This window comes from Fomitopsis serialis (assembly GCF_022376445.1).
Source record: "Fomitopsis serialis strain Sig1Antser10 chromosome Unknown B0H18scaffold_3, whole genome shotgun sequence".
Lineage (NCBI taxonomy): Eukaryota > Fungi > Basidiomycota > Agaricomycetes > Polyporales > Fomitopsidaceae > Fomitopsis > Fomitopsis serialis.
In genome coordinates, this window is record NW_025954963.1 from 835452 (window position 1) to 861442 (window position 25991).

A 25991-nucleotide genomic window follows, 5' to 3' on the forward strand; every position below is an offset into this window, starting at 1 on the left:
TGTTCTTCGCTACAGTGTATGCAGCATTCCGAGTGTATGGGCAGGATGCCGCCTGCAACGTGTTGCAGTGAAGGGTGGGCTCCTCGTGGCCAGAAGGGCAGCACATCACCTCAAGTTACTGCAAATGCGGCAACATTCTGTTCTCCGTCTGTGATGATCCTCACCATCATATTCTCTGTGAAGGCTCACTTACTGTAAGTCACTAAGTGCACAACTCGCTGTGCTCGTCACCTCTCCTCCGTCCACCGCTGCTGATACCTCAGTCCCCCATTCACCTTCCGCCTTAAGCCACGCCAACCCTCATGGCAGTGTCCCCTCTCATTGTATCCTCGTGCCCGGGCCCCCCACCCGCCAGAATCTTCTCCGCTCGCGCAGCACCTTCCTGAGGTAAGGCCGCGCGACACGCACCTGCCGCGTCCTACTCTCTTCCGCTCTCCCGCCCCAGCGCACCGGGGAGAACCATAACGACCTTTCCCAAGCCCAGCCATCCCGCCGTGATGCCCGTCCTGACTGAATCAGTCTATTACAGACGTACGTCCGTGCGTGTCTTCGTCGTCCGCGCTTCGCTGACGCATGGGCACGGTGCAGGTGTCACGGAGGACGAGCTCGGGGGAGCGCCTCCGCCGACATGGCCGTCTGGCTCTTCTTCCAGCTCGCCGCGGACCACGTCCTCCTCCCGATTCTCGTCGCGACGTTCGTGCTCTCGCGCTCGGTGGTCCGGCACTCGACCCTGATCAACCTCTGCTGCACGTGGATCCTCTCCGGCGTCATCTCGTCGCTCCTGTGAGTCTCGCATGAACCCGATAGACACTGATGGAATTGATGGGTGCCCGCGCGAATACAAACTTATTGGATTGTATAGACTGTATACAGGAGAAGCGACTGGCCCTGAACCTTCCAAGGGCCTATGCACGGCTCAGGCCGCGCTCATGAGCGGCGTCTTCCCTATGTAAGCTCCGCTGTATACCCATGCAGTCAGCGGTGTCTGATGCATTCAGCCAGGACGTCCGTCGCGACTCTAACCCTCGCCTACCGGACATGGCGCTCGTGCACTCCTGGCAAGTCCCAGCTCCGGGAGAAGGCGTCCCGGCCAATGAGAGTGACGGTATGTGCAGCGCGGGCGCCGCTCGGAACCTTCGCTGATTCTTGCACGTAAAGCTGCTTGGGTCGCCGTATATTACCTTGGGAGTGTTCTGTGCGATCGCGGCGAAGGTGGGTCCGGGCGTTCGGCGTTGCAGACGAGTTACTGCGGGGCTGATGGACACTGTCAGCTGGGAGTGGAGTATCCCGACCAGGTAGATAGAACGACGAGGTTTTTCTACTGTGCGATCAATCTCAAGACGTTGTGAGTACAGAACCGAGCCTAGAGAGGTACTATACTGTACTCACGATCACGCATAGTGCCATCGCAATCAACGCATTCTCTGCAGCTGTATGTATCATCGCTGTGGGGTTCTTCGGTGAGCACGTACCGCGCAATACCCACCCAGGTGCAACCCTATTGACGGAACGCAACCTCAGTGCACCTCGCCATGCAGCAACTTAGGACTCGGGAGACCCGGCCACCCCGACAGCACTCCGCCAAAGCTGACACCGCTTTCCGGATCCGCGTCGGGCTCCTAACGCTGTACATGCTGACTGCTGCCTTGTGCGCCCCCCATTCCACTCGCTCTCAGTGCGTGATGCTTACGACCACGCGCAGGGCAAACCTCGGCGCACTAGGAGACCCGGGCACCGCATTTCCCGACATCTTCACCGCCTCAGGTACGTACGCATACTCTCCATTAAAGCGATAACCCGCATCAAGTCTCATCCCTTTCCAGTCGGCATGGCAATCTTCCTCCTCTTCGCCAGCCAATCCGTACGTCCCCACGCCATTCCACCCGAGAGAACGAATCGAGACTAACGCGCCCCAGGACGTCCTGCACGCCTGGCGGACCCTCCGCCCCTTCTCCGCGCCGCTCCCCCGGCGCGCACGCCCAGGCAGCCCGCCCGCCCCGCACACGCCCCACCCGTCCTTCGACCTCGACCTGCTCACGAAGCGCACGGACAGCGACGTGAGCGAGCAGGCGCGCCTGGAGGCGCTGCACACGTACTACGCCGAGCGCGTCCGCGGGGAGGGCGTCAAGGTCGAGATCATCCCCCGCCCGCAGGACGCGTTCATACCGGGCTCGGAGCTGCGCCGCGCGTCTGGGGGGTCGGGCGATGGGGGGAGCTTCAGGAAGGAGAAGGGGGCGGTGTGAGGGTTGGTTGATGTTCGTTTGAGATGCTCGTTGTCGACTTTTTTTTTGTTTTGCTTTGGTGTGTTTGTTTTCATATGTGGTGTGTATCTGGGACTTCTCGCTCTGCGAGCACATATTATCACCTCATATTATCACCTTCGTCGTATACTGTATTTCGTGTTCTATTGCAGAGGCATGACATGATGTGCGGAGCCGAAGTCAGTGATGGTATGATACAATAATCGACAGGAGCAGGTAACGGGCCCGTAGATGGGAAGCAATGCACCGCGCAACGAGATAGCAATGAGGACAACAGTAGAAGGCATCGTAGCAGCAACGTCCAGTCATACAACTCAGCCGAATCTATGACGTTCGATGACAGACTTTTGTCGAGAGTCGCGGGCGACACGCCTGGGATGCTCGTTAGTCAATGAACAAAGTGTACTGTCGCCTAGACCTACCAGTAGTGCTCCATGACGTCGCTCTGGCCGAGCTTCCGCAGGAAGTTCTCGTCGTGTGTGATGATGATCAGCTGGAAGTTCGAGTTGCTCTTGCGCTCGTTGATGATGCTGCAGTAAATATGCTCAACGGCCGACATACTAGGAAGTACGAACGACCTACTCTACCAAGCTGGCGCAAGGGCGTCGATGTTCTCCGTGTCGAGCGCGTTCGTCGGTTCATCGAGAGCGAGGATGCCGCAACTCTGCCCAAAGGATCTGCTAGAGCAAGACGAATGATGATGGAGGCGAGCATCTTCTGGCCGGCCGAGCATCGACCTCTCATGTCCATCTCGACGTTGTCCTTGGTCATGACCACCTGCACGACGAACAGGTCAGCATGGAGGAGCACCCGTATCGCATGGTGGGGCTTACACGATAGTTATAGGACCGCTTCGATATACCACCTTCAATGTCTGAACGTATCTTGATGCCGTCGATGTCTACGGAGAAAGTCGTAATACGCTCAATACACTCTAGCCCGAACGAACCTGTGCCTTGGTAGGTTTTGTTCCACAAGTGGCGCATGGTGTCATTGACTTCCTCCATCTTCAACGTGTGGTACTTCATAATGGCACTGTTGGCAGTCGTTGTCAACATCCAAGACCCGGCAGTGCGATGTGCAACTCACCTCTCCAGGGCCTTAGCATACTTCTCCAAGTCGTTGTTCGCCATGTCCGACATCTGTGTCCTTGTGTAAGCTGTTGCATGTGCTATAACCACGCTCCCTACCTTGACCCTGATGAGCTGATCTCGATACTTCTTGCTGATGTTCTCGAAGTCCTTCATATCGCTCTGCAGGGTCTCCAGCTGCGCTGTAACGAGCTGATCTCACCACCTATATGCGCATACTGTACGGTCCGTCAGTATTGACGAAAGCACATGACGCGCCCCGAGCCGTACCGTGCTTTGAAGCTGTGTCTCCTTCTGCTTCTCGATGTTGTACTTCTCCTCGAAAATACGCTTGGCCTTTGCAGCTTCCTCCAGGTCAATGGAATCGATCTCTGCCTGAGTCGTAGCAATGTCGTGGCGAAGACGGCGAACGCGAAGGTTCTCGCGAAGATTTGACATAGACGCAGCGCTCTCGCTGATCTCCTTGTCGATCAGTCGGATGTTGTTCTGCACTTTCTCTAATTCCATGCCCAGCTCCTTGATCTGCTCTTCAAGCTGCTCGACCCGTTCGTTGCACTCCTTAAGCCGACGACCACGCCTTTCCTTCACATATCTTCACACAGCCAGTCAGTTGCTGAAGTCAAGATGCTGGAACAGACGTACCGGTCTATCGACTTCGTCCTGTTGTCAAGCTTGTCAGCTGACATATTGATCTCTTGAGACGTTCGCTGTGCTTCAGCAATTTTGGTGCTGAGCTCGCGTTGCGTTTGTTGCCATTCCCGCTCAAGCTGCTCGATGGGTGCTTGCGCATCGGATATCTTGGCATCCAATTCCTAGGAAGAGAACACATGAAGCATTGGCATCACGCTCAGAGGTATAGGTTTACCTTGAGCTGAGTGCTGAAGTTGGAGATGTCTTCTTTCCACTCCTTGATACGGCCCTCGAGCGTTGCCTTTTCGCGCACCTGACTCTTTACCTCGCTCTCACGGACCTTCAAGCGACTGAGCTCTGAGTCGTAGAGGCGAAGAGTGTTGTTCAGGCGCTCGCGATCTGTCATGAGAGTCTGTTTGTCTCGGTCATTGGTCCGCCTGAGGTGCGTTTAGCTAGGTACGAATATCCGCAGGGCAAGCAAGATGAGTGACCTACATGTTGGCGGATAGGCTATCAAGCTCTTCCTGGAGATCATCCGCAGTCTTTGTGGATCCAGTGGTCATCAACTCGGATTCAATGGTGGAAGTCTCGCGCTTCAATCGCTCTATGTCCTTCTGCAGTTGCGAGACGAGACTGGCTTGTTGCCGGAGTGCAGCTATATCCTTGAGCTCTCTTGAAAGCGTGTCTACCTCTTTCTGCGCCTGTACATGATAAAGAACATACATAATCAGTCTCTACGAGCATTGTGACGGATCTTACCTTCTCAGCTTTCTCTGTAAGACGAGGGTAATCATCTTCATGCTTCTTGATGACAGCCTGCAGAGAAGGGATCTCTTCATCTACCAGCTTCTTACGCGCGTTATTCAGAGCAGCTAGCTCCTGTATTCGTTGTAAAGCTCTCTGCCATGTCTCTAAAGCCTCGCTCAACTCCTTCACAGACTCAGGCGTAGTCTTCTTGATGAGGTCTTGAAGCTAGGATGTTGTTAGATTGATATCATCTCTTGATCGGAGACCTTACCGCTTTCTCGAAGGTCGCCATGACTTTGCTGTCCATGTTCCTGGCACATAAAGGGCAACACTTCTTGGTTTTACCATCATTGAGCAATGATCGGTACATCCGGTCGGCTCCACTTGCTTTGCCGAGCTCTCTAGTGAACGTGTCCGTGAGCCAACGATCACTGCTGTTAGAGTCAATGGCGTCTCACTCCTGGGCCAACGAAAGCTCTTCGGTACAATCCGATAGACCACCTTCGACGTTGTCATATGCGAAATCCTCCTGGTCGATCTTGAACGTCAAGCCTGCTGATATTTTCCTGTCCATTGCTAACAAAAGTCACCAATGAGACGCGCAAAGCGAGTGACTGCGGTGTCCAAGTTACCTTTGGCTTCGTCTTGCTTGGTCTTGAGCTGAGACTTGAGACTAGACAGGGTAGCCTCTGCGACTTGCAAGTTCTTGGTAGCAATATTGGAGTCCGCCTCGAGGTCGGCATGCTCCCGCTCTTTCTCACTGTTAACGATTGTAAGCACATCGATGAATACCATTGTACTGGGACGCACATAGCGACACGTTCAAGATCTCTTTCCATTGTGTCAGGTTGCGCGTCTCGATCAACAAGTTTGCGAAACTTCGGATTGCTCATCTGGACTCTGTTAAATTGATCAGCTCCGGGCCTAATAGGACGGACAGTCATCCTACGTGTTTTTCACTTCAGTAGTCTTGCTCTTCATCTCCGTGCGTTTCAAGTCGAGCCTTGCGCGCGCGTCCGCTTGGAGGCTCAATGTCCTGATTTCCGCTGTAAGCTCGTCACGGTGGGACTCCATGTTCCGCGACTTCGTGTTCATCTCAGACAGCCGTTGGTCAAAGTTGCCAGCCTTGATCTCCTCCTTCAAGTTCTCGATGCGGCGCTCCTTCTCCTCGATGTCGGTCTGAAGTGAACGAAGTTGCACGGCTAGTGCCCCGGCGCGGTCAACTTCTAGTTCGGCTTGAGTTAGTCTAGACTGCGTGGCCGTCTGTGCAGAGCGTGTTAGCGGTGAAGTGTTCAATGAGCATGAGCATCAGTTGACTCACAATCCGGTCCTTCAAGCCGGCTTTCTGTTGCTTATGGCCTTCGACGGTATTATGCAAGCCCCTTAACTGTAGATTATACTCGTCGCTGCGTGTTTGGCTCTCTTCCTGCACGGCCGATCAACTCCGTGGTATGCATGAATGTGCAGAGTAGTAACATACCTGCAACTTGTCGGTCTCCAAGTTCTGCCGCCTACGCAAGTCCTTGAGCTTCTCAATAAAGTCGCCACTTCGCGCTTGTCGAGCGGCGTATGATCATAGCCCTTGATCTGATGTCTTGCGCTGATCTCTTGTATGAGCTCCTCGCGTTCGGCGATGAGTAGTTCTTGTGCCTGTCCAAAGTTGGCACCCATACAACTGGACGAAGGTACGAGGTCGCACCTTCTCTTCTGCAACGAGTTCACCCTGCTGCCCAATCTCTTTAACGTGCTCTTTCCTGACAGACTGAAGCTCCTCTTGGATATCTTGAGCCTTATCCGTCTCGGTTCGCTGCTTCTGCTTCTGCGTCATGACATGATTATCGAAGTTCTTCAAGCGGTCCGCTAGCTCCTGATCGGTACCTAGAAGCACTTGTGTCTAGACTACGACAGTAGGGAGCGTAGTTCGTACATGCTCACCGTCCAACTCGCGCACGTTCTCTCGAACATCAGCTAGCTCTGCTTCGTAGCGTGACTTCTTCTCATTCAGCGTATCAACCTTCATGTATGTCTCGCGGAACTTCGTCGCAGACTCGTAGAAGCGTGCGTTCGCCTTGACGAGGTCGTTGTACCGGTTCTTCGTCTCTTCGTACTCTAGTTGCTTGGACGAGATAGTGCTCGACATGTCGGAAATACGCGTCTTCAGCTTATCCGCGTGGGTCTTTTCTTTCTGCAGCGACTCCATCGCTCCTTCTCCGCCTTCAGATCGGCCACACGATCCTTCCGCAGCGCTTTGATGTTGTCGAGGGCTTTTGTGTACCTGGATGCCCTTAGAATTGCGCGTCGTGATATCACGCGTAGTATACGTACTTAGTGCCTCGAAGATATCATCAAACTTTTTCTTCAAAACGGAAGGTTCGGCAAGGGGCCAGTAGGAGTCTTCTTGGTGGCAGAAGATGACATTCTCGAGCACTGCTTTCGACACACCAAGCAAGTTGGGGATCTCTGCATCCATCTCCGCACACTTGGTTGAAATAGCTCCTCTCTACGCCGAGCATGAGGATGTAATCACGCAGAAGAACCGCAAGCCACTCACGCTCCCCTTCTTCTCATCCGCCACGGCCAAGATGCTCTCCAATGTCTTCATCGTCAGAGCACCAGTCTTCTTCATGGTCACAGATAGATTTCGCACGGCAAGCATCCTAGTCCTATTTGCAGACCAGAACCTCAGCTTGACCTGCGCCTTCACCTCCTTCTCATTCGCCATCTTCGGGTCGTGAACGAACGCACCACCGCGCGTATTGGGGGGCTGGTCGCCAGTGGTCGCATACTTGAGACACTCAATTATGGTGGTCTTACCGCTACCGTTGTGGCCTACGATAACAGTGACAGGCGTGAAGAACTCAATAACCGAGATTTGCTTGTCGTCGAAGGACCGGATGCCACGGATGGCTAGCTTGTCGAGACTCGCCATACCAACGCGCCGGTAAGCAAGGATCCTTAGACGAGTTGTAGATGACAAGCAGCCGGCCACAGCCAAGTGAACGACTTGATGCAAACCACGCGAGATGGTGGTCGAGGATGAATGGAGACTCAAGAGCGCACAGACGCGACGGTAACGCGACGCGACGCGTATTCGAGCATGTGATCAAGAGCTACAGTCACCCGTTGCGGCGTTAGCCACGGTGGTCGCGCCCTCGTACTTACCGTTTCCCCGACTCCTCTGTTACCTTTGCGATAGCCTGGGCGTTGTGCGCTTTCCATGGATCTCGGATTCCCATCGTACGACGAACCTAGCCCTGGCTGGGGCTCGTCAGACCCGGCGAGCACCGGAGACATCATTCAGGATGCAATCAAGAAGGAAAGGCTCGTAAAGTGAGTTCAAAGACACACGCTCGGGAGCAAGCAGTAATCGGGCTCGGACAGAGAGATCACTGCAGCGCAGGAGAATCTACGAGGTGTGTTCCTACGCAAAGTCTTTTGGGGGCTTTGTCTTTGCTCACAGTCACGCCGCCGTAGCTCTGCTAGACAGGGTACGCAGCGTCCAGGGAGACGTGGACAAGCTCTTGTCCGAGAACGAGACGTTGCAGATGTACATCGACAATCTGACAATGCAGATGGCAAAGCGCCGCTGAAGTCTTACATGAAACGTATATCAGACGGACGATTGTTGTTCTCACATGCAGGACTTGTCCCGGATTGAACGCTGAGAAGTCGTCCAGTCGTTTGTGAACATTCGCACCAGCCTGGATGTATAGAAATAACGTTGATGTGATATCTGACCCAAGTTACAGTCAATCCCACAACCTAGAATCACTGACGCAATCCGCTAGTTTCAGTTGTGAAGGCCTACCCATTGTTTTGCTTACCTACTACACCCCAGTTACCCATACCACCGACGGGGTGCATCCAGGTTGGCTTTCCTCGACGTCTCCACTATGCACATGCTGAATACATGCAGGTATTCTGGCTAGCTGCGCTGCGAGTGTTTGAGTGGTAGGACGCATTGAGACGTCGATTCGACGATTGCACTTATACCGGGAAGGTGCGTATTGGCGCCCTCGGCAGGCTCAGTTGGTATTGAGGTAACGACTTAACTAGGGGAGCTCAGACTGAACGGGCAAGGGTACGGGTACGGGCAAGGGCACGTCACGGGACGGTCCGGCCGCACGGCGACTGTAGGGTTAGCCACAATTAGCGTAGATGCTGCCACCGTTAACCCTAGCCTAGTTCTTCGAGCTTCTACGCCACTGCTCTTTGTTACAGACAGTATTTCGATAGTACAATCAGTATGGTTCCCAGTCACAGGCTAACAAAGAGAACAATCATTTTGATGACAATCAACATGGCTCGTAAGTAATGTACGCACGATGCACCTAATATAGCCTACTACAGCTGAACTCGAGTGCGGGAAAGTGCCAGCGCCTGCCGAAAGCGGAATATACTAATCGGGTAACATAACATTTCCGAAAGCAGAAACACGTACTCTCCTACTTAGGTATATGTTTTCGAAGTATTAGAGGATGTTGCGATGACGATCCAGCTGCCTCCTATCATGCTACCTAAACGGATGTACGTGCTCTATATACCTTGTCGGGACCAAAGTATTGTTCAATTACCGCTGCACAAACAGGCACAAATCCTAACGTTACGTGGCAGCCCCTACTGCTAACCCTACAGTCGCCGTGCGGCCGGACCGTCCCGTGACGTGCCCTTGCCCGTACCCGTACCCTTGCCCGTTCAGTCTGAGCTCCCCTACTGTTTCAGGCATCCACATTGTCACCTTCTGCGCGATCATCCGCGTCTGATGCCCCCACATTTCTGTTGCTCACGTAGGCGTCCGCCTCTCGTGAACAGTCGCCGGAGGTTCAGCCATTCTATGGTGCAAAATGAGGCTGACAACGTTGGGCCAATAGCCAAGGCCCTGTTGCTCAAGGTGGCATCCAACAGGATGTCCTGAGGCACGTCGCGAGTATTTTATAGTTAGACTCGCTACCGTCATCGCATCCGAACATTATCATGACTGTCCTCGAGGAGCTCTGCGACAATTGCGGTCATGAATGGACTTCGATTCTCGAATTCCCATCGTGGGACTAGCCGAGTTCTGGTTGGGGCTCCTCAAACCCCTCGAGACATAAATCAGGATACAACCAAGAAGGAAAAGCTCGTAGAACAAGTCAGGGAGAGCATATACACAAATCTGCCAGGATGACTAGATATGTACAGTGATTGCGGCAGCACGGAATAGTCTGCGAGGTGCGTACAACTGAGTGACATTCTCGACTTTTTGCTCACAGTCGTCGAAGCTCTGCTGGACAGAGTGCGCGACGTCTACTGAGGAGACGTAGAGACTGGACAAGCTCCTATCTGAGAACGAGACGCTGCAGCTGCCTCAGTGTTTCTTCGCAGGTCGACGAGCAGCCGACGGTAGTAGGTCCTGAAGCACCCATAAGACTCTGACTTCGAGGTCGCTGACATAGTGTACAGCACTCACCGCCATTGCGCTTTCTACTGGACAGGTGCGTCGAACTTTGCCGTGTCATCGTTATTAGACTGAATGAGCACCGGGGCATCGCCTTTATAGCTCTCGATTGTCTCTTGCTGCACAATCATCGGTCTGCTTCTCCACTTCTGATATTCCATCAACCAAGGAACCTCCTCACGTGCGGTCCTGCAGAGGTGAAGTTGTCTCTGCATGCCGGACGTGTTGTTCGTCGGCGCGGCTTGACCAATCGCCAAAGGCTACGTTATCCGTCGTGGTGCCCGACGGTCGACTCGCAATTTGATAACGACATTCGTTTGGGAACGGACTTTCATTGTCCTGTTCAGGCGGCCGACTTCTTCCTTCTGCGCGAAGTGTTCTCCTTTGTCGCCTTTGTGGATGGACCAGCGATGGTGAGTCCTCCACTTATTGGGTCAACTCCGGTTGTCTTCGTTACACGAGCCTTCTTCCTGGATGAATTCTCCGTTTTGGCCAGGTCGCTCACGCCATTGGGCGCGTCTCGTCCCCGTTTTTGACCTATCACGGCGGCATTCGTGGGCTTCGCATTGTTCCTAGACGGTGATACATGTTAACGGAGCTGTTCTGCGGTTCGAACACTGGAATGCGCGTCTCATGAAAGCCATCTACAGGTGGCCCATCGATACCACTCGCATATTGCCAGTGCAGACTCGCAGACAGAACGACATGCATCACGACTTACCTGGCTGGAATCTTCGCTTTCGCATCGATTGGCTGAGCCGTGCTTGGCTCGCCACTGGAAGTCTTTTCCCGGTTTTTGTCTGAAATCATATTGTCAGCATGTGCACAAGCAATAGCTGAAGTCGCTTCACTCACTTGCGCCGGATGCCTTTTCTGGCTTGTCAGCAGGCGACTCTGCCTTTGCTCGGAGCCTTTCACTCCGTCGCGGTGCCCCTTCACCCGAGCTTTGCGAGCTCGTTTGCCGCGATGGTCTGTCTTCGCTCGTCTTGTCCCGACGCGAACCTCCTTTGACGTTCCGTCGCGATGGGTGTGATCCCTGGTCGTCAGATTGAGAAGAGGGTCCTGCTGTGGCCGCCGGAGCGGTGGTGGCGACATCGCGCATCCCTCCAGGAACAATGCTGGCCGCGGGCCGCTGATGGAGGTATCTCCTGTGTCGCACAGGGACGTTGCGATAATTCTCTTCGCGCTGTGGTCCGTCGACCTTGTCGGTTTGTGCTTCGATAATCCCCGAGCGAGAGGACAAGGTCCTGGCTGAGGCCGCCTCTTCCTCAGCTTGGAGGAGCAAAGCGGCAGTCGACATGATATAGCTACGGCCCGCAATGGTTCGTGATGGCATCGTGATGATGGATAGGGGTCTACTTGGGTAGGATATGTAGGGGCACGTCGGGGAATGAGAAGAGTCGGGTTGGGTTGTGGCCACAGCGGTTGAAGCCACCTTGCTTTGTGCTCGCGTCGCGTCACGGGACCGCGCACAAAGGGCCCCCGCCACTCGGCCACTGCCCTCAACGGTCGTAGGCCGCGTGGTGAATGCGACTCTGGGGCGTATTCGTGCGACGAGTGACCATCGCCGCGGTCGCTTTCCTGCTACTCTCCGGCCATCAGTTCATGGGTCGTAGCACAGCGGGTGGCCCTTGAACTTGAAGTGCTGTGACGGGAACGGGACTTGCGCTAGATGTGAGGGACCTTCGATGGGAAGTAAGTCATGCTGTGTCGGCGATCTGTTCGGACTAAGGCTTACGATATTGTTGTATCTCAAGACGGCTGCCAGGTCGCTGGTTTGTCTGAGATGTTCGCTTCGGACGGCGTCTGCGGGACGCCACTCGACATTGAGCATCAGAGCTGGTAGTGGCTAGTGCGCAGCGGCGCGCTGTCTCGCTAACATACACAGGCCTGTTGCGACTGAATCAGTATCAACGCTAGCAAAAACGATCAGACGCAGAATTATGCACCTTGAGTTCGTCCTCCGTATCAAAACATGTTTTCCGTCGGTCCTGATCATTGCTTCGAATGTTTGACAGAATTGGACGGCGTTAGGGGCTTGATGAGGGATGTCTCTCAGTGCTGAGAGCGCAAGAAACGGAGACGGAGAGTGACAGGATAGTCGCGTTGGAGTGCTGAACTCACGAAGTTACAGGCTATTTGTACGTGCGCGCTGGAGCCCGTTTTCGGTCGCAGAATGCATCGAATCTGGTCATGTCTGCCTAACAGACAAATAGGGATAGTGATGGGGAGAATTCATGCACAATGCATTCCATGGTAAGGAGAATGCATATGCTCGTCGAAATACAGTGCACAATGGAACAGTTCAACGCCTTCATTGATAACCTCCGCGTTGTGCCATCACTTCCACATAGAACGATGATACTAACAGCATTGGGAGGTTGGGCAACGTTTCCGAGTCAAACGGCGGGCATCGACGGTGCCTCCGGATGATGATGTTACATATCAAACGTTGACCAGTTCCAGCGCTGTTTCTCAACACCATTGCCATGCGAGACGGTGGTGGCGCGTGAGCAGAGGAGAGCACAACTTTCTAACGGTAATTAGGACCCGGTGGGCGCGACCATCGCGACGCGACGCGACGTGAGGATGAGCATGTGATCAGAAACGCCAGTCACCTGCCAGCTCCGAGTGCCCCCGCACCATCTCCTCCTGGGTCCTCGTCCTCGAGGTCTGCATTCAACGTTTTATAACAAGTCTCTGCGCGGTACGCTATGAATGGATCCCGGCTTCCCATTGTACGACAAGCAGAATCCTGGCTGACGCTCTTCAGATCCTTTGAGCATTGAGGACCATTCAAGATCCGTCCAGGAAGGCAAAGGTCGTCAAGCGAGTTTAGAAACTGTATGTAGTAATCAAGCCCGGACAGAGAGATCGCTGCAGCGTATACGCAGAATCTGCGAGGTGCGTTTCTAGTCAAGCACCTGTGCCTTTTTGCTCACAATCGCAATGTTGTAGCGCTGCCAGACAAAATCCGTAGCGTCCAAGGACCGGCAAGGAGACGTGAACAGGCTCCTGTCCGAGAACTAGACGTTGGCTATGTATATCGACAACTCGACAATCCGACTTGAAGCGTCGCTGACATACTCCTCGAACCGTATATGTCTGGATGTAAAATGGCTGTCAAACTGTTTCCGCCGCGCGCAAGACAGAACGCCGAGCAATCTCGTAATTCACAGAAACACTGGTGGAACACTGTCCAAGACGAGGTCCAGTAAGCAATACGACATGGATACACTAATACTAAATCATGAGTTCCGGGTATGAAGGTCTGTTCATTCTTCCTCTCACCTACACTTCGGCTACCCAAGCCGCCGACATAGGATACCCGGGAAGGTCATTCCTCGGCGGTTCTGCGCATGCACATGCTGGGTGCGCGCAGGGATTCTGGCTAGCGACGATGCTGGTGCTTGAGCAACCGACAGTGGTAGGTCCCTGAAGCATACGTCAGTGCTGGCCTCAACATAAACTGCGGCGCGCAACACTCACAGCCATTGCGCGTTCTGTGTGGAGGTATGCGCTGAGTTGAGTTCGGCGGTCGTTGGTGGGCTGATTGGCAATGGGGTATCGCTTTTAAAGGCTTCGATTGTCTCTCATGTGCGGTCGCCGGCCTTCTCCCCAGGCTCTACCGCTCCATCAATTGGGAATTCTCCTCGCCTCGCCTCGTGTATAATCTTTCAAATACGCTGGAGGTGAAGCCATCCCTACGGTGCAGAACGTGTTCGTCGGCAAGACTCGACTGATTACTAGAGTCACAATGCTCACGGTGGCGTCCAACGGTTGACGAGTGATTTGCGCCGGACATACACTCCGGCCGAGTCTGAGTCCGGGCAAGGGCTGTCATTGCCTTTTCCAGGTGGTCGACTGACCCTTGTGCCCATGCGGTGCGTTTACCTCCGCTTTCGTCAGGAGAATGGTATGACGGTGAGTGGTTCGTTATTGGGATGGACCCCGACTATCAGTCGCTGTACGTGACTTCTTCTTCTGCTGCGCCCGCCATCATCCGCCGCAGCGAGTAGTATGCGAAGACGACTTGGTGGCTTCTTATTTTAGCCCTCGTGGGTGTGTCCCGTTTTCTCTTCTGTTGAAGTGGAGTACACTGGGGTCGTCTCGTTCCTAGACGAGCTCATACATCAGCAAAGCTGCTCTGTACTGAATCCGTAGAGGCAGCCGTCTGAGAGGCTCGGGGCTGCCATACGACACTGCTGGATCAGTGCTTAGGGACTTACCTTGCAGCTATATTCTATCTGACTACCCGAGGCTTGCTTGGTGCAGTCTCAGGATCTGACACCTGACGGTTCTCTGCAGATGAGGCGTCAGTTCGGACCATAGCCGCGATGACAGCTGGCCAGCTCACCTGTGTTGTCTCTAACATGAACGCAGGCGGCCCGCACGGCGGTGTACATGCGTACGAGACTCACGGAGCTGACGCCACTTCGTCGTTGGGCTTTCTAAACGGCGTGCACACTTCATCGACCTCGTCTACACGAGCTCGCTTGAGAACGGGCTGCTGCGAACGTCTCTTGTGTCGCAAAAGATCACTAGCGTCCCGTGTGCCTCTGACGTTACTTACGGCGGAGCATAACGACGAGATGAGGGACTTGCCTGGTCAGCGTGGCACTGCGGCACCGTTTGTTTGTGTGTCGGTTTCGGGCATTACGAGACGGGTGCATTTCATCGACGGTACGATGGAGTGGCAGCTGTTTCGGACGATGCCACTCGGCCTTGAGCATCAGAGCAGGTAGTGCGCAGCGAGCTGTGCCACGGATATGCGCAGGTCTATGACAGACGGATTGGTGTCGACGTCGGCGGGCAACGTCAATCGCGAACGTACGCACCCTGGTTGAAAGCAAATGATTCGTAGTGTGACGTGTTTTTCATTCGCGTTGATCATGGCTCGGGGCGTGCGACGGACAGTTGTTGTCAGGAACCTGTGAGGCGGTGGCTGTCCGAGTCGGTTCTGGAGGCGCAAGCAGAGTGACTCTGAGACAGGCGGACAGCGAGGTATTCGCATTGAGTTGACCTCGAACTACAGGCTATTTATGCCTTCGCGCTGAAGCCTCTCTTCCCTCAGATGCACAACGCACCGAATGTCGGTCATCCTGATCGAGATAATGGAGATGTTGCGGAGAATACATACACAATGCAGGTGCTTGTCGAGACACAGCGAACAATGAAACAATTCGGACGAGCGCCGCGAAGCTGACTCGGAAACGAGAATGCACTCCTGAACATAGCCTGGCACTGGAGCCTATTTCGTCGAACGTTTGCTCCTGGGGGTCGCCGACTTAGGGCCAACTCTGCGCTGTGTTACAATGTTTCCCAAAGGAAACAAGGTCAGCGCGGCTGCCAGCAAGCAAAGCAGTGCTTCGGAGCCAAAGCCGGGTCAAGCACTTCAACTTACTAGTACTTATACAGGTAACAGCGGTATGCAAGTACTGGCAGTCCGAGGGCCACACGTGCACCGCTCGCTGCATGGTGCTACCAAACGACACGGCCCGCCCAGCGCTGATCAGCATCATGATATCCCTTGTCAGACGCTTTCTCTCGGTGCTCGACGGATGACAGCTGCTTTTGACTGCGGTAGCTACGATGCGCAGACCCCGTTGGCGACGCACTCGGTTCCCCCCTCTAGTCTCTCCGGCACAATGGGGGATGTGACTCCGAGAATGTCGAGTGAAGAGTCCCGCCACATTCGTCGGTGCAAGACCTAATCTGGCAGGTGCTGATGGTGGATGGGTGAGTGCGGCGCCGGTCACCAACCCCAACTTTCTCAGCGCTGTCGCATGCCCTCGCCGCCCATCCCACTCGTTTCGACCTTATTGTATACTAGGGGCACCGCCCCCCTTCATTCTGCCAAATTCGCCTTCCATTGCGACGCCGGCCGCCGACAGCGAGATCAATTTCGTCCACCGAAACACAACGGTTATAAGATGGACGATCCGCTGAGCGTACCCCTCCCACCGACGCCCGACTTCAGCAAGGTCGCCGCCAACGCGTTCTCCACCCGCTACGACCCTGACGACCCTGACGACCCCAACATGACCCGCACGCCCCGCACGCTTGTTATGTGCTTCGACGGCACCGCCAACGAGTACAACGGCAAGGTGAGATACGCCGCGTCGGGCGAAGGCGGACATCGAGCTGGTCTGACACTCGGCACAGAACACGAACGTCGTCAAGCTCTATTCGCTCCTGAATCAAGAGCATGCCGGGCAGCTCTGCTACTACCAGGTGGGCGGCGTGCATTCATCCCGGGATCCATCCGTCCTGATCGACTACGAATAGCCGGGCATCGGCACGTATTTGAATCCCGGCGTGGTATCCCCAGTGTTCTCCTGGGCCGCGAAGGTCCTCGACCAGGGAGTTGCTTGGTGAGCTGCCCGCCTGTCTTCACGACGCATAAGCTCATCCGTCCATAGGTACCTCGACGCCCACGTCCGAGACGGATATCGCTTTCTCATGCAGAACTACCGCCCAGGCGACAAGATCTCTCTGTTCGGTGCGCACGCTCGTTATATCGTGTTTCGGCGCGTAGTTGACGCGCATTCGCCTCAGGATTCTCGAGGGGAGCCTACACTGCCAGAGCCCTAGCTGGAATGATACACAAGGTGAGTCTGAGCGGACTACCATTGCAGTACGATATGAGTACTGATAGACCTTGTAGATTGGACTCCTCCCCAGGGACAATCCTGAGCAGATCCCGTTCGCTTACAATCTCTACAAGCGGACGGATGCCGAGAGCATCACGATCGCGGCAGGCTTCAAGAAGACGTTTTGCAGAGAAGTCCAAATCGAGTTCGTGGGCGTCTGGTGAGTCCTTGACTTCGTATCGCTCTGCGGCCTGAGCTCAATTGCGCTCACGTCAGGGACACTGTCGCGAGCGTAGGCAGTCTCGTCAGCAAGACTTTGCCATTTGTCGCGAACAACACCACCATCAAGACGTTCAGACATGCCCTGGCACTGGACGAGGTACGCAGTCAGCGGCAACTCTAGATAAGGTATGACTTGTCTGACATACTTTGCTACAGCACCGCGCCAAGTTCCGCCCAAACCTGTACCACCGGCCCAGCCCTCTAGACCAGTGCACGGACAAGAGCGCTCTGAAGCAGAACGTCATGACGCCGGTCAAGAAGGGTGTCTTCCCCCCTCCGAGCCCTAGCAAGATTGCGGCTCTGTCGGAGAAGATGCGCCAGAGTCTCGGGAAGCGGTCCTCGAAGCACCATTCCAAGCACCACTCTGAGTCTGCAGGTCTGGAATGGGCGAACCTGCCATCGGCGGCGGCAGCTGAGTTTGGATGGGAAGAGAAGCCTGCGCATGGCACCGACGTGCTGGAGGTTTGGTTCGCAGGCTGCCATTGCGGTGAGCACAGCGTGGGTTCGCTTGCTCCTAGGCTGATTGGGTCCTGTCGTGCAGACATAGGGGGCAGCGCAGTCCCTGATACGGAGAAGCTCTCCCTCGCAGACATCACCCTCCGCTGGATGGTCAAGCAGATCGTGCGCGCACAGTGTGGGATAGTCTTCGACACTGACGCGCTGCACGACGCGAACATCCCCGACTCGATCTTCACCGGCCCCGACTTCCCCGTCACGCCGCCGCTCAAGGAGAAGCGGTGGCGCGACAAGCAGGCGGGGAGCAGCACGAGCCATAGGACCAGTGCAAAGCCGAGCTCGGATGGCGACGGCGAGCAGTTTGAGCGGGCTGCGGGCCTGGACAAGCAGCATGCGGTGCAGCCGTTGCACGATGAGCTGAAGAGGATGCCGCTGTGGTGGATCCTCGAGCTCCTTCCAACGAACTACAATTGGCAGGAGCCGAATGGCCGCTGGCACAATGCCTGGAGGTGAGTTTCGAGCTGCACGGCACCTGCGGATCACGGACTGAAGCGTTTGGCGTTTCAGCATCCATCTCGGCCGGGCCCGCCATCTCCCACCCGATCCAAACCTGCACATCACCGTCAAGGAACGCATGAATGACAAGGCATTGCGATACGTACCGCGGGCGACATGGAGGCGCGGCAGCGAGACGTTCGTCGATTAAACAGCCAAACCCTACACTTCACTGCCATTCGACCTACGTGATACCCCTCAAGCCGCGCGTCCTCCTTACTCTACCTTAAACCCTATCATTATGACCTAGTGCGACTTTTCTCTCTTCTCGAGTTGTATTCCTCTTCTCGACCTGTATTTCTCCTTGTCATGTCTCCACGAACTGTACGACCTGTCCCACGGCATTTACGGTATATTAGTAGCAGATTACTAGTAGTAGCGATACTTCACTTCCACGCATGACATGATTTTAACGTTTGACGTGACGTAGGACATATTCAAACACCTTCGAGCATACGTCTGATTGCCTGTCCCTGTCATGTCGCCCGTTCGAGCCGTGTATGAGCCGCATCTGCGTCAATGGCCCGCGCTCTGCCATTGCGCGGCGGTGGGTCCGCGCTACAACGTACTCAGCCTCTGACGCGTCGCAGTGATAGCAGCGCGTGTCATGGATGTCCCAAAGCTTGATCGCCAATCATCATGTGCAGATAGGGACGCTGGATGGACGAATAAGTAAATCAGTGGCCGTCTGTCAAAGTTGTGGCCGTGCCAGTGGTGGCGGGACCGCCCATGGGCGCCTAATGCCCTTTCAGGAAACTCTTGTTAGGTTACGTAAGACAATCGTCCCCAGGTCGAAATGAGCTTGCACCGTCGAGCGCCCTCTCCTCAGACTCCCGCCTCCCTCTCCCCCGCAGAGCGGCGCGGTGTCCTGTCCCCGCTGCCCCCAGCACGCGTCCAGTGTCTTCTGTAGGATCCTCCTTCACTTGCGACCAACGACCACGATGTCCGCTGCCGCTGGACCCGTCCGCAAGAAGCGCAACTTCAAGGCTCTCCAGCTCGATGTCACGAAACCATCAGCATCCCCCACCGAGCCCGCGCCCGCGCCCCTACGCGCCGCGCCCGCTCCGGGGGGCAAGAAACGACCACCGCCGATGACCCTCAAGGCACCCAAGATCCCGAACAACACCGCCGCCTCTGCCACTGGGGGCGAGAACGGTATGTTGACGGTCGACATCCCCACATCCTCTGCACCACCCACGGCCTCGATCTCTGCATCGGAGAACCGCACGAACTACCACAATACCCTGTCGTCGACCCTCGCGAACCTGGATCTGAATTCGGAGCGGAAGTATGACCTGCGGAACGAGGACCTGCGGGACATGCAAGAGCTCGGGCAGGGCAACGGGGGCAGTGTGAAGAAAGTGGAGCACGTTCCGACTGGGACCATTATGGCCAAGAAGGTGAGAGTGTCTCGAACGTGCCATCACCCGCCTTGTTTACGCGTCATCTTGACATCCAGATTGTCCTCATCGACGCGAAGCCGTCCGTGCGGAAGCAAATTCTGCGCGAGCTGCAGATCATGCATGACTGCAATTCTGGGTACATTATCTCCTTCTACGGCGCGTTCATCTCCGATCCGAACATCTGCATCTGCATGGAGTTCATGGACAAAGGCTCGCTGGATGCGATTTACAAGAAGATTGGGGCCATTGACATTGACGTGGTGGCAAAGGTCGCGCTTGCCGTGCTGGAGGGCCTCACATATTTGTATGATGTGCATCGCATCATCCACCGAGGTAAGCAGTCGTCCTCGCTTACTCGTGTGCGGAACTGACCGCGCCCAGACATCAAGCCATCAAACATCCTGTTCAACTCACAAGGGCAGATCAAGATTTGCGACTTCGGTGTGTCTGGAGAACTCATCAACTCGATTGCGGACACGTTCGTGGGGACGTCAACGTACATGAGCGTGCGTTGCTATATCTGCCTGTTGGCGTAGCCGTAGCGACCGGATACTAATAACTATTTCAGCCTGAACGTATCCAAGGCGCACAGTACACCGTCAAGTCCGACGTGTGGTCATTGGGAATTTCGCTCATCGAGCTTGCTCTGGGCCGCTTTCCCTTCTCCGACTCTGACGGCGATTCGGATCTCTCTGACTTCGAGGGCACGCTTTCTCCTAGTCGGCCACTGCCGCCTAGGAGGACGCAGGAGGAGAAAGACAAGAAGAAGAAGCGCAAGAGCAAGGGTGTAAGCTTGCAGGGCGGGGGGATGACGATGAGCATCTTGGAGCTGCTGCAGCATATCGTGAACGAACCTGCACCGCGGCTGACGCCGGAGGGACGGTTCCCGAAGGAGGCGGAAGACTTCGTCGAAAGTTGTCTGTTCAAGGAGCCTGATATAAGGAAGACGCCTAAAGATCTCCTGGTACGTTCACGGCACTTCATCGTATACCCCCAGTGCTCACCACATCTTGTAGAAACATCCTTGGGTAGAAAATGCACGAACGTCGACATTTGACCTCGAGGCATGGGCGTCGACGTTCTAACATGTCCCCGCTCTCCCGCTCAATCAGCACGCGCATTTGGATCTCTGCGTTGTTTGTACCACAAGCCGTTGCTGGCCCCCCAGCCAAAGCCCGTTATTGGTGCCTGCATATACCCGCAATGTTTCGCCGTTCGTCCGCTGCCGCTGCTGTGCACGCATACCTGGCGACGTCTAACTTCCCGCCCTCGCAGGCGATGTAATATAGATCAATATGGGCAATATCGGAACCTCGAATACTCATCAGATACTACAGTGTAAGGACGGGCGTAGGGGAGTGCCAGTGCTTGTAGTTTGTATACTATAGCGTAAGTTATGGATGCGGAATGGAATGCGTTGTGACTATGGAGGTGAACGGGTGCTGTCGGCGCAAACAGTAGCCAGGTACAGTCTTAAGTTCCTACCGCTTACCCCGTTTTGACCCCCTTCCCCTCCCAGTGGACCCTCCGCGTCCTCTACCAGCGTTGCTCCCCCTTCTACCTGGCTTCGTGGGCTTCCTGTTCGCCCGAGATGCTAGAGATGGACCTAAGCATGAGTTTAATATACGAGGCACGGAAATCATGGGTTGGCCTTACTTGGGGATCCATCTGCCTCTTCCTCCTCTGCGAAGTCTGTGCCCGCGTCCGTCCCAGCTGCGACACTGTCTCTGGGAGTGGCAGCAATGCTCTCGTCTCCGCTCTCCTGGGTCAACGCGCTGCTATCACTATCGCCGCCAATGAGCCCAGCCATATTCTTGAGCTTGCTCCTACCCTTCTTTGATGATCGCGCTGACGGACCGATTGGTATTGGGGAGGGTGCGGGGGAGGTAGACGGCAAGGACACGCTTCCGCGCATACGTCGCGCGAATACGAGGTTGTCGAACGTGTCTTCTTGCGGGAGCGAATACTCATGCCGGAAGAAGGGGTGCATTGAGAGGTTGTCTGACGGTGAAGGGGATCGTACAGGTATAGAGGACGGAGAAGGGATGTCATGTATGTCAGGAGGGTCATAGCCGTCTACCTCCTGTCGCGGGTCAACCGCCAGCGTCCAACGGAAGCAGCTGGCACTTACAATCCCCTCCAGAATGTCCATGTCATAGCAGCTTCGCAGCTTCTCCCATAGGGCGTCCGTAGAAATGGCCCGACCAGTGTCTCTGAGGATCGCGTTGCGAATAGTGAGGACGTGGAAGTGGCGGTGGAGGCCGACCGGCCTTGCGCGCATCATCGAGCGGAAAAAGGCGATCTCGCCCTCGACGGTGTCCAGGAAGTTGACGGATCCTTCTCTGGCCTTGATCTCATCCATCTTGAGAGGTCGCGAGGGCGTGCAGAGAGGACAACGGGGAGCACATTCACTGTTTCATTGAGCGGCGGCTGCACGGTGCGGGTGGCGGAGGGACAAACAACCTGCCTTGCGCTTACTGAACGACCGCTGATTGCCACCACTCCGTGTTTGGCAGGTTCAGTGGGTCGCGCCTCCGCTCCTCTAGCCGAATTCGACCTCCCTCACCTCTTTCTGCGCGAAAACCCATCTTTTCATGCTGAAAAGTTGGCGTCAGGCGGCCGTTGTGTGGGTAATGCCCACAGCTCTCGCCTAAGCATGCTGAGGACGTCACTATTGAAATTGTGTCGCTCCCGCTGCCACGTAGCATTGAGAGTGGACATGGCCTGCAGAGCGGATGCTCAGGCGGACGGCGGTCACTTCTTGTGGTCGGTCTCCTACCTAGACTCTTGGCATTGGATAGAGTTGGGCGTTACTAAGCATTTTGGAAGGGCTAGGATCCAGAACATGCAGCACTGGCAAAGATCAGAGCATGTTTCAAGTGCAGATGGCCCATCTATTCATATCGATTAGGTGAGTCTTACCGGGTTTCTAAATACTTGATAACACTCGGAGACATTTTCATCGGTTAACAGCTTTGGAGGTCAAGTCGAGGACAAGGGGAAAGATTTCCTGGTCGCCGGAGTGATCACAGGACTAGGCGTTGGCCACTCGCGTTGCCAAACAGGGAAAGGTATTTCGGCCAACGTAGCAACCATTTCCGGTTTAGGGCGTTTACCTTGTCGCCTAAACATTGGCTCCCGGACCCAAGGTAATGGCCAGACGTGGCCGCCTCGCTTAAGAGATTGTATTTAGTCTGCTAAACACAGGTCGAACTGCAAAACGCTCTCTTCCCCTACGTCCATACCCTGTACTAGACATATCCCCTTCCGTCTGTCATCGTGCTATCTTCGCTCTCCACCTCGCTTTATACTGCTATTGCAACCCTCTCCAATGTTCCCTCCTGGCGAGAAACCGAACATTGGCCATCCGACGCGGATGGTCCCTCGAGATACCGCTAGATCCACTATTACCCCCCTCGACAACAACCCCTACGACAAGATGACTGGCTCTTCACCTCCCTCACGAGCGGGAGTTCCCATCCCCAACCGCAAGCGTTCTGGCTCGCAGAACAACGGATCAGAGAAGTCCTCCATTCGTGAGTCGCCGCCTCGTCCTCAGGCGTTCGGGCGGGCAGCTGGAAAGGTCCCCGAGCTTGACCCCTCGTCTATCACGCTCCCGTACCCCATGGGTTCTTCCCCTCCCCGTTCTCCCCCATCTCAGAGGCTGTCCCGCCGCCCCTCCGTGACCTCAACGACGATCGTTGGAGATGGCTCCGTTTTCTCCGCTATTCCAACGCAAGATGCGGAGTCGCACTCTCTCACTAGGCGTCCCCATGTTCGGAAGCCCTCTGCCGACCAGATTGGACTTGGTCTCAGTCCGTCGCAGTCTCGCGCAACTCCGAGTCAGGACGGTAAGGCGCACGATGGGCACGCCAGAGACAGAAACCAGAGAGTCCCCGGTGGATCGTGGTCTGCGCAGGACGTCCCGGAAATGGACGCGCAGCCGGCGGATCCGATTCCTCGTCAACGCAGTGGGCCCACTGGAGGTCCTTCCTATCTGACGGCGAGCAGGCCAATTGCGAAGGTTGACACCCGCGTCCCTCGTGCCTTCCTCTCCCCGTTGGCACAGACACCCATCCAGTTCTCTGATAGCGGCGGCGAGTGGGACGATGACACTTCCTCGCGTCTTTCCCGCTGTGTCTCGTCGCTGGCTCCCTCCAGGCGCGGAAGTATTGCCCCGGACGTGGACAAGGTGGAGAACAACATTTTCCCCGTGTTCAAGAACTACTACGAACTCCACGGGGTCGTCTGTCGTCGTGACCTTTCCCGCCTGTCGAGGCAAGCGAAAGTGTACTTGGAGCAACTCGTTGAGGCTGAACAGATCGTTGCTGGGTCTGCCGGGTCGATATGCTACGCAGCATCGTACAACACAGCAGCGAAGGCACTCGGCTTTTCGCGCCAGCTCATGTCGAGCTACTTCGACACCATCGAGGTCCGCGCGAAGGAGAAGAACTGTGACGAGGTGCTCGCGACGGGGTACCAGCTCATGGAGATGACCATGTCCAACTTCCGTAACGTCTTGCAGACCGTCGAGCTGGAGAAGGAGATGTCGAACCCCGCCGCAGAAGACTCTGAAACGATAATCTCCACTGCGGCGACCATTGGTCACGACGTCCCGAAGGCTCCGGCTGAAAAGAAGGCGTCGGTCGAGAAGAAACCTGGCCTCTTTGACCGGATCCGCAAGGTCTCTTTGGGGTGCATTGCGGCGCTCGACATCTCTTTTCCTCCCACTCCCGTTGCGAAAGCTTCACGCGGACCATACCAGGGCTCGAATGTCACGCTGGAAACCCGAACTGTGCGCGAGTCCAGCATCTACACTCCTTCGCTAGCCTCCGAAACGCTCGGCTGGGATTATATGTTCCTGTCGCCCGTGACCGACGGATCGCCCCAGTCGCTGAACGTCAGAGCCTCTCTGGCCCTCTTCCCCGATGCCGACTCCAAGCGACCCGACCTGCCAACCGTGAAAGAGGAGGAGTTGGACGTCGTTCGTGGGGAGGACGGTTCCGTCACCCGGGCTACTGTGCGTGGGCTGATCCGCATCTTCACTGAGCCGACGGAGATGGTGAAGAACGACATGGCCGACCTGATCGACGCGTTCTTCTTGTTCTCACCGACCTTCACGACCGCCCAGGCCCTCTTTGAGTTGATCATGGAGCAAGAAGGCCAGAGACCTCCTCGTGGCCTCAACGAGCAGCTGTCGACTGCTTGGAAAGTGCGCCACGACGGCACGCGGATCTATGTCGCCCACTTGATCTGCCTGTGGCTCGAGTCTCACTGGGACAAGGGGCTCGACAAGCAGACCGAGGCCGACCTGCTGGCTCGAATCGGAGTGCTGAGCAGTCGCTTTGCCGCCGACCAAGGTATTCCTGTGGAGATCGCCCACCAGCTCATCGACTCCATCCGCAACCGGGGTAGCTGGGCCGACAAGGAGAAGGCGCGTACGGAGGCCAACATCGCCGAAGACATGTACTCCGAGGCGCTCTTCCGCGGGAACCTCGACCAGATCGTCTCCGCGCTGACGCGTCCTGAGGACTGGAACGCGCTCGACATCACCTACTTCCACGATGACGGCGGACCCGAGATGATCGCGCGCCAGCTGACCGCCATGGAGGCGGAGCTGTTCCACAGCTTCCAGCCGCGGGAGCTGATCGAGTTCGAGGACCGCGATTTGCAACGCAAGCTCGAGAATTGGCGCCAGTTCTCGGAGGCGCTGACCCTCTGGGTGACCAAGAGCGTCGTGCAACACAGCGATGTGACGCTACGCGCGAAGGCTGTGACGGTGTTTGTCACTGTGGCGGCGGTAAGTCACCCGAGAACTATGCATGCCAGGATGGGGGCTGATTGTGTCGCACCGTTAGGTCTGCAAGTCCATGCGGAACTACAGTTCCGCTCTTTCGATTTATCTCGGGTTGACCACCGTCCCCGTTAAGCGGCTCATCCTGACGAACGACACTGTCCTGCGATATTTCAAGGACATTCGCGACGAACTAGGCCAATTCTTCACTGGGCGCTCAAACTTCGTCGAATACCGCGCAGAATTGCCGGTTAATTTGCCGACCGTACCACTTGAGGGTGAGTAATCGCCCGCACTCCAGGAATGTGGTTCCTAATGGTATTCTGTTGTCGTAGTGACCATACTGAGAGACATCAAGACGAGCCGCGAGATCCTCCTCCATGACGGCAAGTTCACGGCGCAGCATACGGCAGCACCCACCGAGCAGATGATCGCGCTCAAGTACTATCGCAACATGCGACGGACCATCCGTGGTGAGTATGACCTACCTTTGTCTCCGCGTGCTGCTTTCTGACCCTGATCCGACAGACCTCGAGAAGTGCCGCGGCGAGTACACGACCCTCAATAAAGTCGACGTGGTCTACGATTGGATCAAGCACAACACTGATCAGTTGAAGGGCAAAGTCTGGGAAGAATGCATAAGTGATTACAAGCAGATGAGGTCGGTTATCGCTGCTGTCGTGTGCATTATCCTGGCTCATTGCCTGCTCGCAGTTTGAAGGCCGAACCGTATTTAGACTAA

General features: G+C 55.6%; 13 protein-coding genes across 13 annotated transcripts; 6 read left to right on the plus strand and 7 right to left on the minus strand.

The window, feature by feature from the left end:
• The first annotated feature begins 588 nt into the window (after window positions 1-588).
• On the plus strand, window positions 589-2350 carry B0H18DRAFT_1100981 (uncharacterized protein). The gene is made up of 10 exons (XM_048032508.1): window positions 589-783; window positions 863-949; window positions 1003-1105; window positions 1159-1212; window positions 1272-1345; window positions 1402-1460; window positions 1522-1648; window positions 1703-1764; window positions 1824-1861; window positions 1917-2350. Exons 1-10 carry the CDS (start codon window positions 629-631, stop codon window positions 2241-2243), a joined length of 1086 nt encoding a protein of 361 aa, XP_047899753.1. The 5' UTR covers window positions 589-628; the 3' UTR covers window positions 2244-2350.
• B0H18DRAFT_973673 (uncharacterized protein) lies at window positions 2351-3570 on the minus strand (the record flags this gene model as incomplete). Its single annotated transcript, XM_048043952.1, has 8 exons — window positions 2351-2633; window positions 2684-2791; window positions 2849-2874; window positions 2925-3038; window positions 3095-3162; window positions 3211-3296; window positions 3402-3534; window positions 3555-3570. Coding segments are annotated over 8 exons (609 nt in total), but the record flags the coding sequence as incomplete, so codon positions are not given.
• A 178-nt stretch (window positions 3571-3748) lies between these two features.
• Window positions 3749-4638, minus strand: B0H18DRAFT_322046 (uncharacterized protein). Its single transcript, XM_048037567.1, has 3 exons — window positions 4478-4638; window positions 4218-4419; window positions 3749-4164 (listed from the first exon to the last, which is right to left on the minus strand). The coding sequence occupies exons 1-3, from the start codon at window positions 4543-4545 to the stop codon at window positions 3937-3939; spliced, it is 498 nt and encodes a 165-aa protein (XP_047899755.1). The 5' UTR covers window positions 4546-4638; the 3' UTR covers window positions 3749-3936.
• Window positions 4639-5067: 429 nt separating this feature from the next.
• B0H18DRAFT_322029 (uncharacterized protein) lies at window positions 5068-5939 on the minus strand. The gene is made up of 4 exons (XM_048037566.1): window positions 5679-5939; window positions 5540-5629; window positions 5362-5489; window positions 5068-5305 (listed from the first exon to the last, which is right to left on the minus strand). The coding sequence occupies exons 1-4, from the start codon at window positions 5822-5824 to the stop codon at window positions 5184-5186; spliced, it is 486 nt and encodes a 161-aa protein (XP_047899756.1). The 5' UTR covers window positions 5825-5939; the 3' UTR covers window positions 5068-5183.
• Window positions 5940-6751, minus strand: B0H18DRAFT_322022 (uncharacterized protein). Its single transcript, XM_048037565.1, has 4 exons — window positions 6429-6751; window positions 6210-6379; window positions 6051-6155; window positions 5940-5992 (listed from the first exon to the last, which is right to left on the minus strand). The coding sequence occupies exons 1-3, from the start codon at window positions 6555-6557 to the stop codon at window positions 6113-6115; spliced, it is 342 nt and encodes a 113-aa protein (XP_047899757.1). The 5' UTR covers window positions 6558-6751; the 3' UTR covers window positions 5940-5992; window positions 6051-6112.
• B0H18DRAFT_322021 (AAA domain-containing protein) lies at window positions 6752-7764 on the minus strand. Its single transcript, XM_048037564.1, has 3 exons — window positions 7281-7764; window positions 7055-7229; window positions 6752-7004 (listed from the first exon to the last, which is right to left on the minus strand). The coding sequence occupies exons 1-3, from the start codon at window positions 7656-7658 to the stop codon at window positions 6946-6948; spliced, it is 612 nt and encodes a 203-aa protein (XP_047899758.1). The 5' UTR covers window positions 7659-7764; the 3' UTR covers window positions 6752-6945.
• Window positions 7765-7882: 118 nt separating this feature from the next.
• On the plus strand, window positions 7883-8771 carry B0H18DRAFT_973677 (uncharacterized protein). Its single transcript, XM_048043953.1, has 4 exons — window positions 7883-8059; window positions 8111-8142; window positions 8204-8500; window positions 8554-8771. The coding sequence occupies exons 1-3, from the start codon at window positions 7947-7949 to the stop codon at window positions 8317-8319; spliced, it is 261 nt and encodes an 86-aa protein (XP_047899759.1). The 5' UTR covers window positions 7883-7946; the 3' UTR covers window positions 8320-8500; window positions 8554-8771.
• Window positions 8772-10509: 1738 nt separating this feature from the next.
• B0H18DRAFT_950695 (uncharacterized protein) lies at window positions 10510-11466 on the minus strand (the record flags this gene model as incomplete). Its single annotated transcript, XM_048041966.1, has 3 exons — window positions 10510-10738; window positions 10888-10966; window positions 11022-11466. 3 exons carry the CDS (start codon window positions 11464-11466, stop codon window positions 10510-10512), a joined length of 753 nt encoding a protein of 250 aa, XP_047899760.1.
• Window positions 11467-13027: 1561 nt separating this feature from the next.
• B0H18DRAFT_973688 (uncharacterized protein) lies at window positions 13028-14193 on the plus strand. The gene is made up of 3 exons (XM_048043954.1): window positions 13028-13601; window positions 13656-13870; window positions 13932-14193. Exons 1-2 carry the CDS (start codon window positions 13417-13419, stop codon window positions 13693-13695), a joined length of 225 nt encoding a protein of 74 aa, XP_047899761.1. The 5' UTR covers window positions 13028-13416; the 3' UTR covers window positions 13696-13870; window positions 13932-14193.
• A 2014-nt stretch (window positions 14194-16207) lies between these two features.
• On the plus strand, window positions 16208-18203 carry B0H18DRAFT_1082009 (uncharacterized protein; the record flags this gene model as incomplete). Its single annotated transcript, XM_048031472.1, has 11 exons — window positions 16208-16273; window positions 16332-16400; window positions 16455-16540; window positions 16589-16668; window positions 16725-16777; window positions 16834-16979; window positions 17036-17138; window positions 17198-17528; window positions 17583-17752; window positions 17900-18006; window positions 18065-18203. The coding sequence occupies 11 exons, from the start codon at window positions 16208-16210 to the stop codon at window positions 18201-18203; spliced, it is 1350 nt and encodes a 449-aa protein (XP_047899762.1).
• Window positions 18204-19143: 940 nt separating this feature from the next.
• B0H18DRAFT_868281 (kinase) lies at window positions 19144-20540 on the plus strand (the record flags this gene model as incomplete). The annotated part of the gene is made up of 5 exons (XM_048039932.1): window positions 19144-19452; window positions 19512-19788; window positions 19837-19961; window positions 20024-20419; window positions 20472-20540. The coding sequence occupies 5 exons, from the start codon at window positions 19144-19146 to the stop codon at window positions 20538-20540; spliced, it is 1176 nt and encodes a 391-aa protein (XP_047899763.1).
• A 554-nt stretch (window positions 20541-21094) lies between these two features.
• B0H18DRAFT_1206740 (uncharacterized protein) lies at window positions 21095-21817 on the minus strand (the record flags this gene model as incomplete). The annotated part of the gene is made up of 2 exons (XM_048036183.1): window positions 21095-21538; window positions 21587-21817. The coding sequence occupies 2 exons, from the start codon at window positions 21815-21817 to the stop codon at window positions 21095-21097; spliced, it is 675 nt and encodes a 224-aa protein (XP_047899764.1).
• Window positions 21818-22786: 969 nt separating this feature from the next.
• B0H18DRAFT_1113796 (ras guanine nucleotide exchange factor domain-containing protein) lies at window positions 22787-25991 on the plus strand (the record flags this gene model as incomplete). Its single annotated transcript, XM_048033011.1, has 5 exons — window positions 22787-25255; window positions 25314-25527; window positions 25585-25722; window positions 25778-25910; window positions 25964-25991. 5 exons carry the CDS (start codon window positions 22787-22789, stop codon window positions 25989-25991), a joined length of 2982 nt encoding a protein of 993 aa, XP_047899765.1.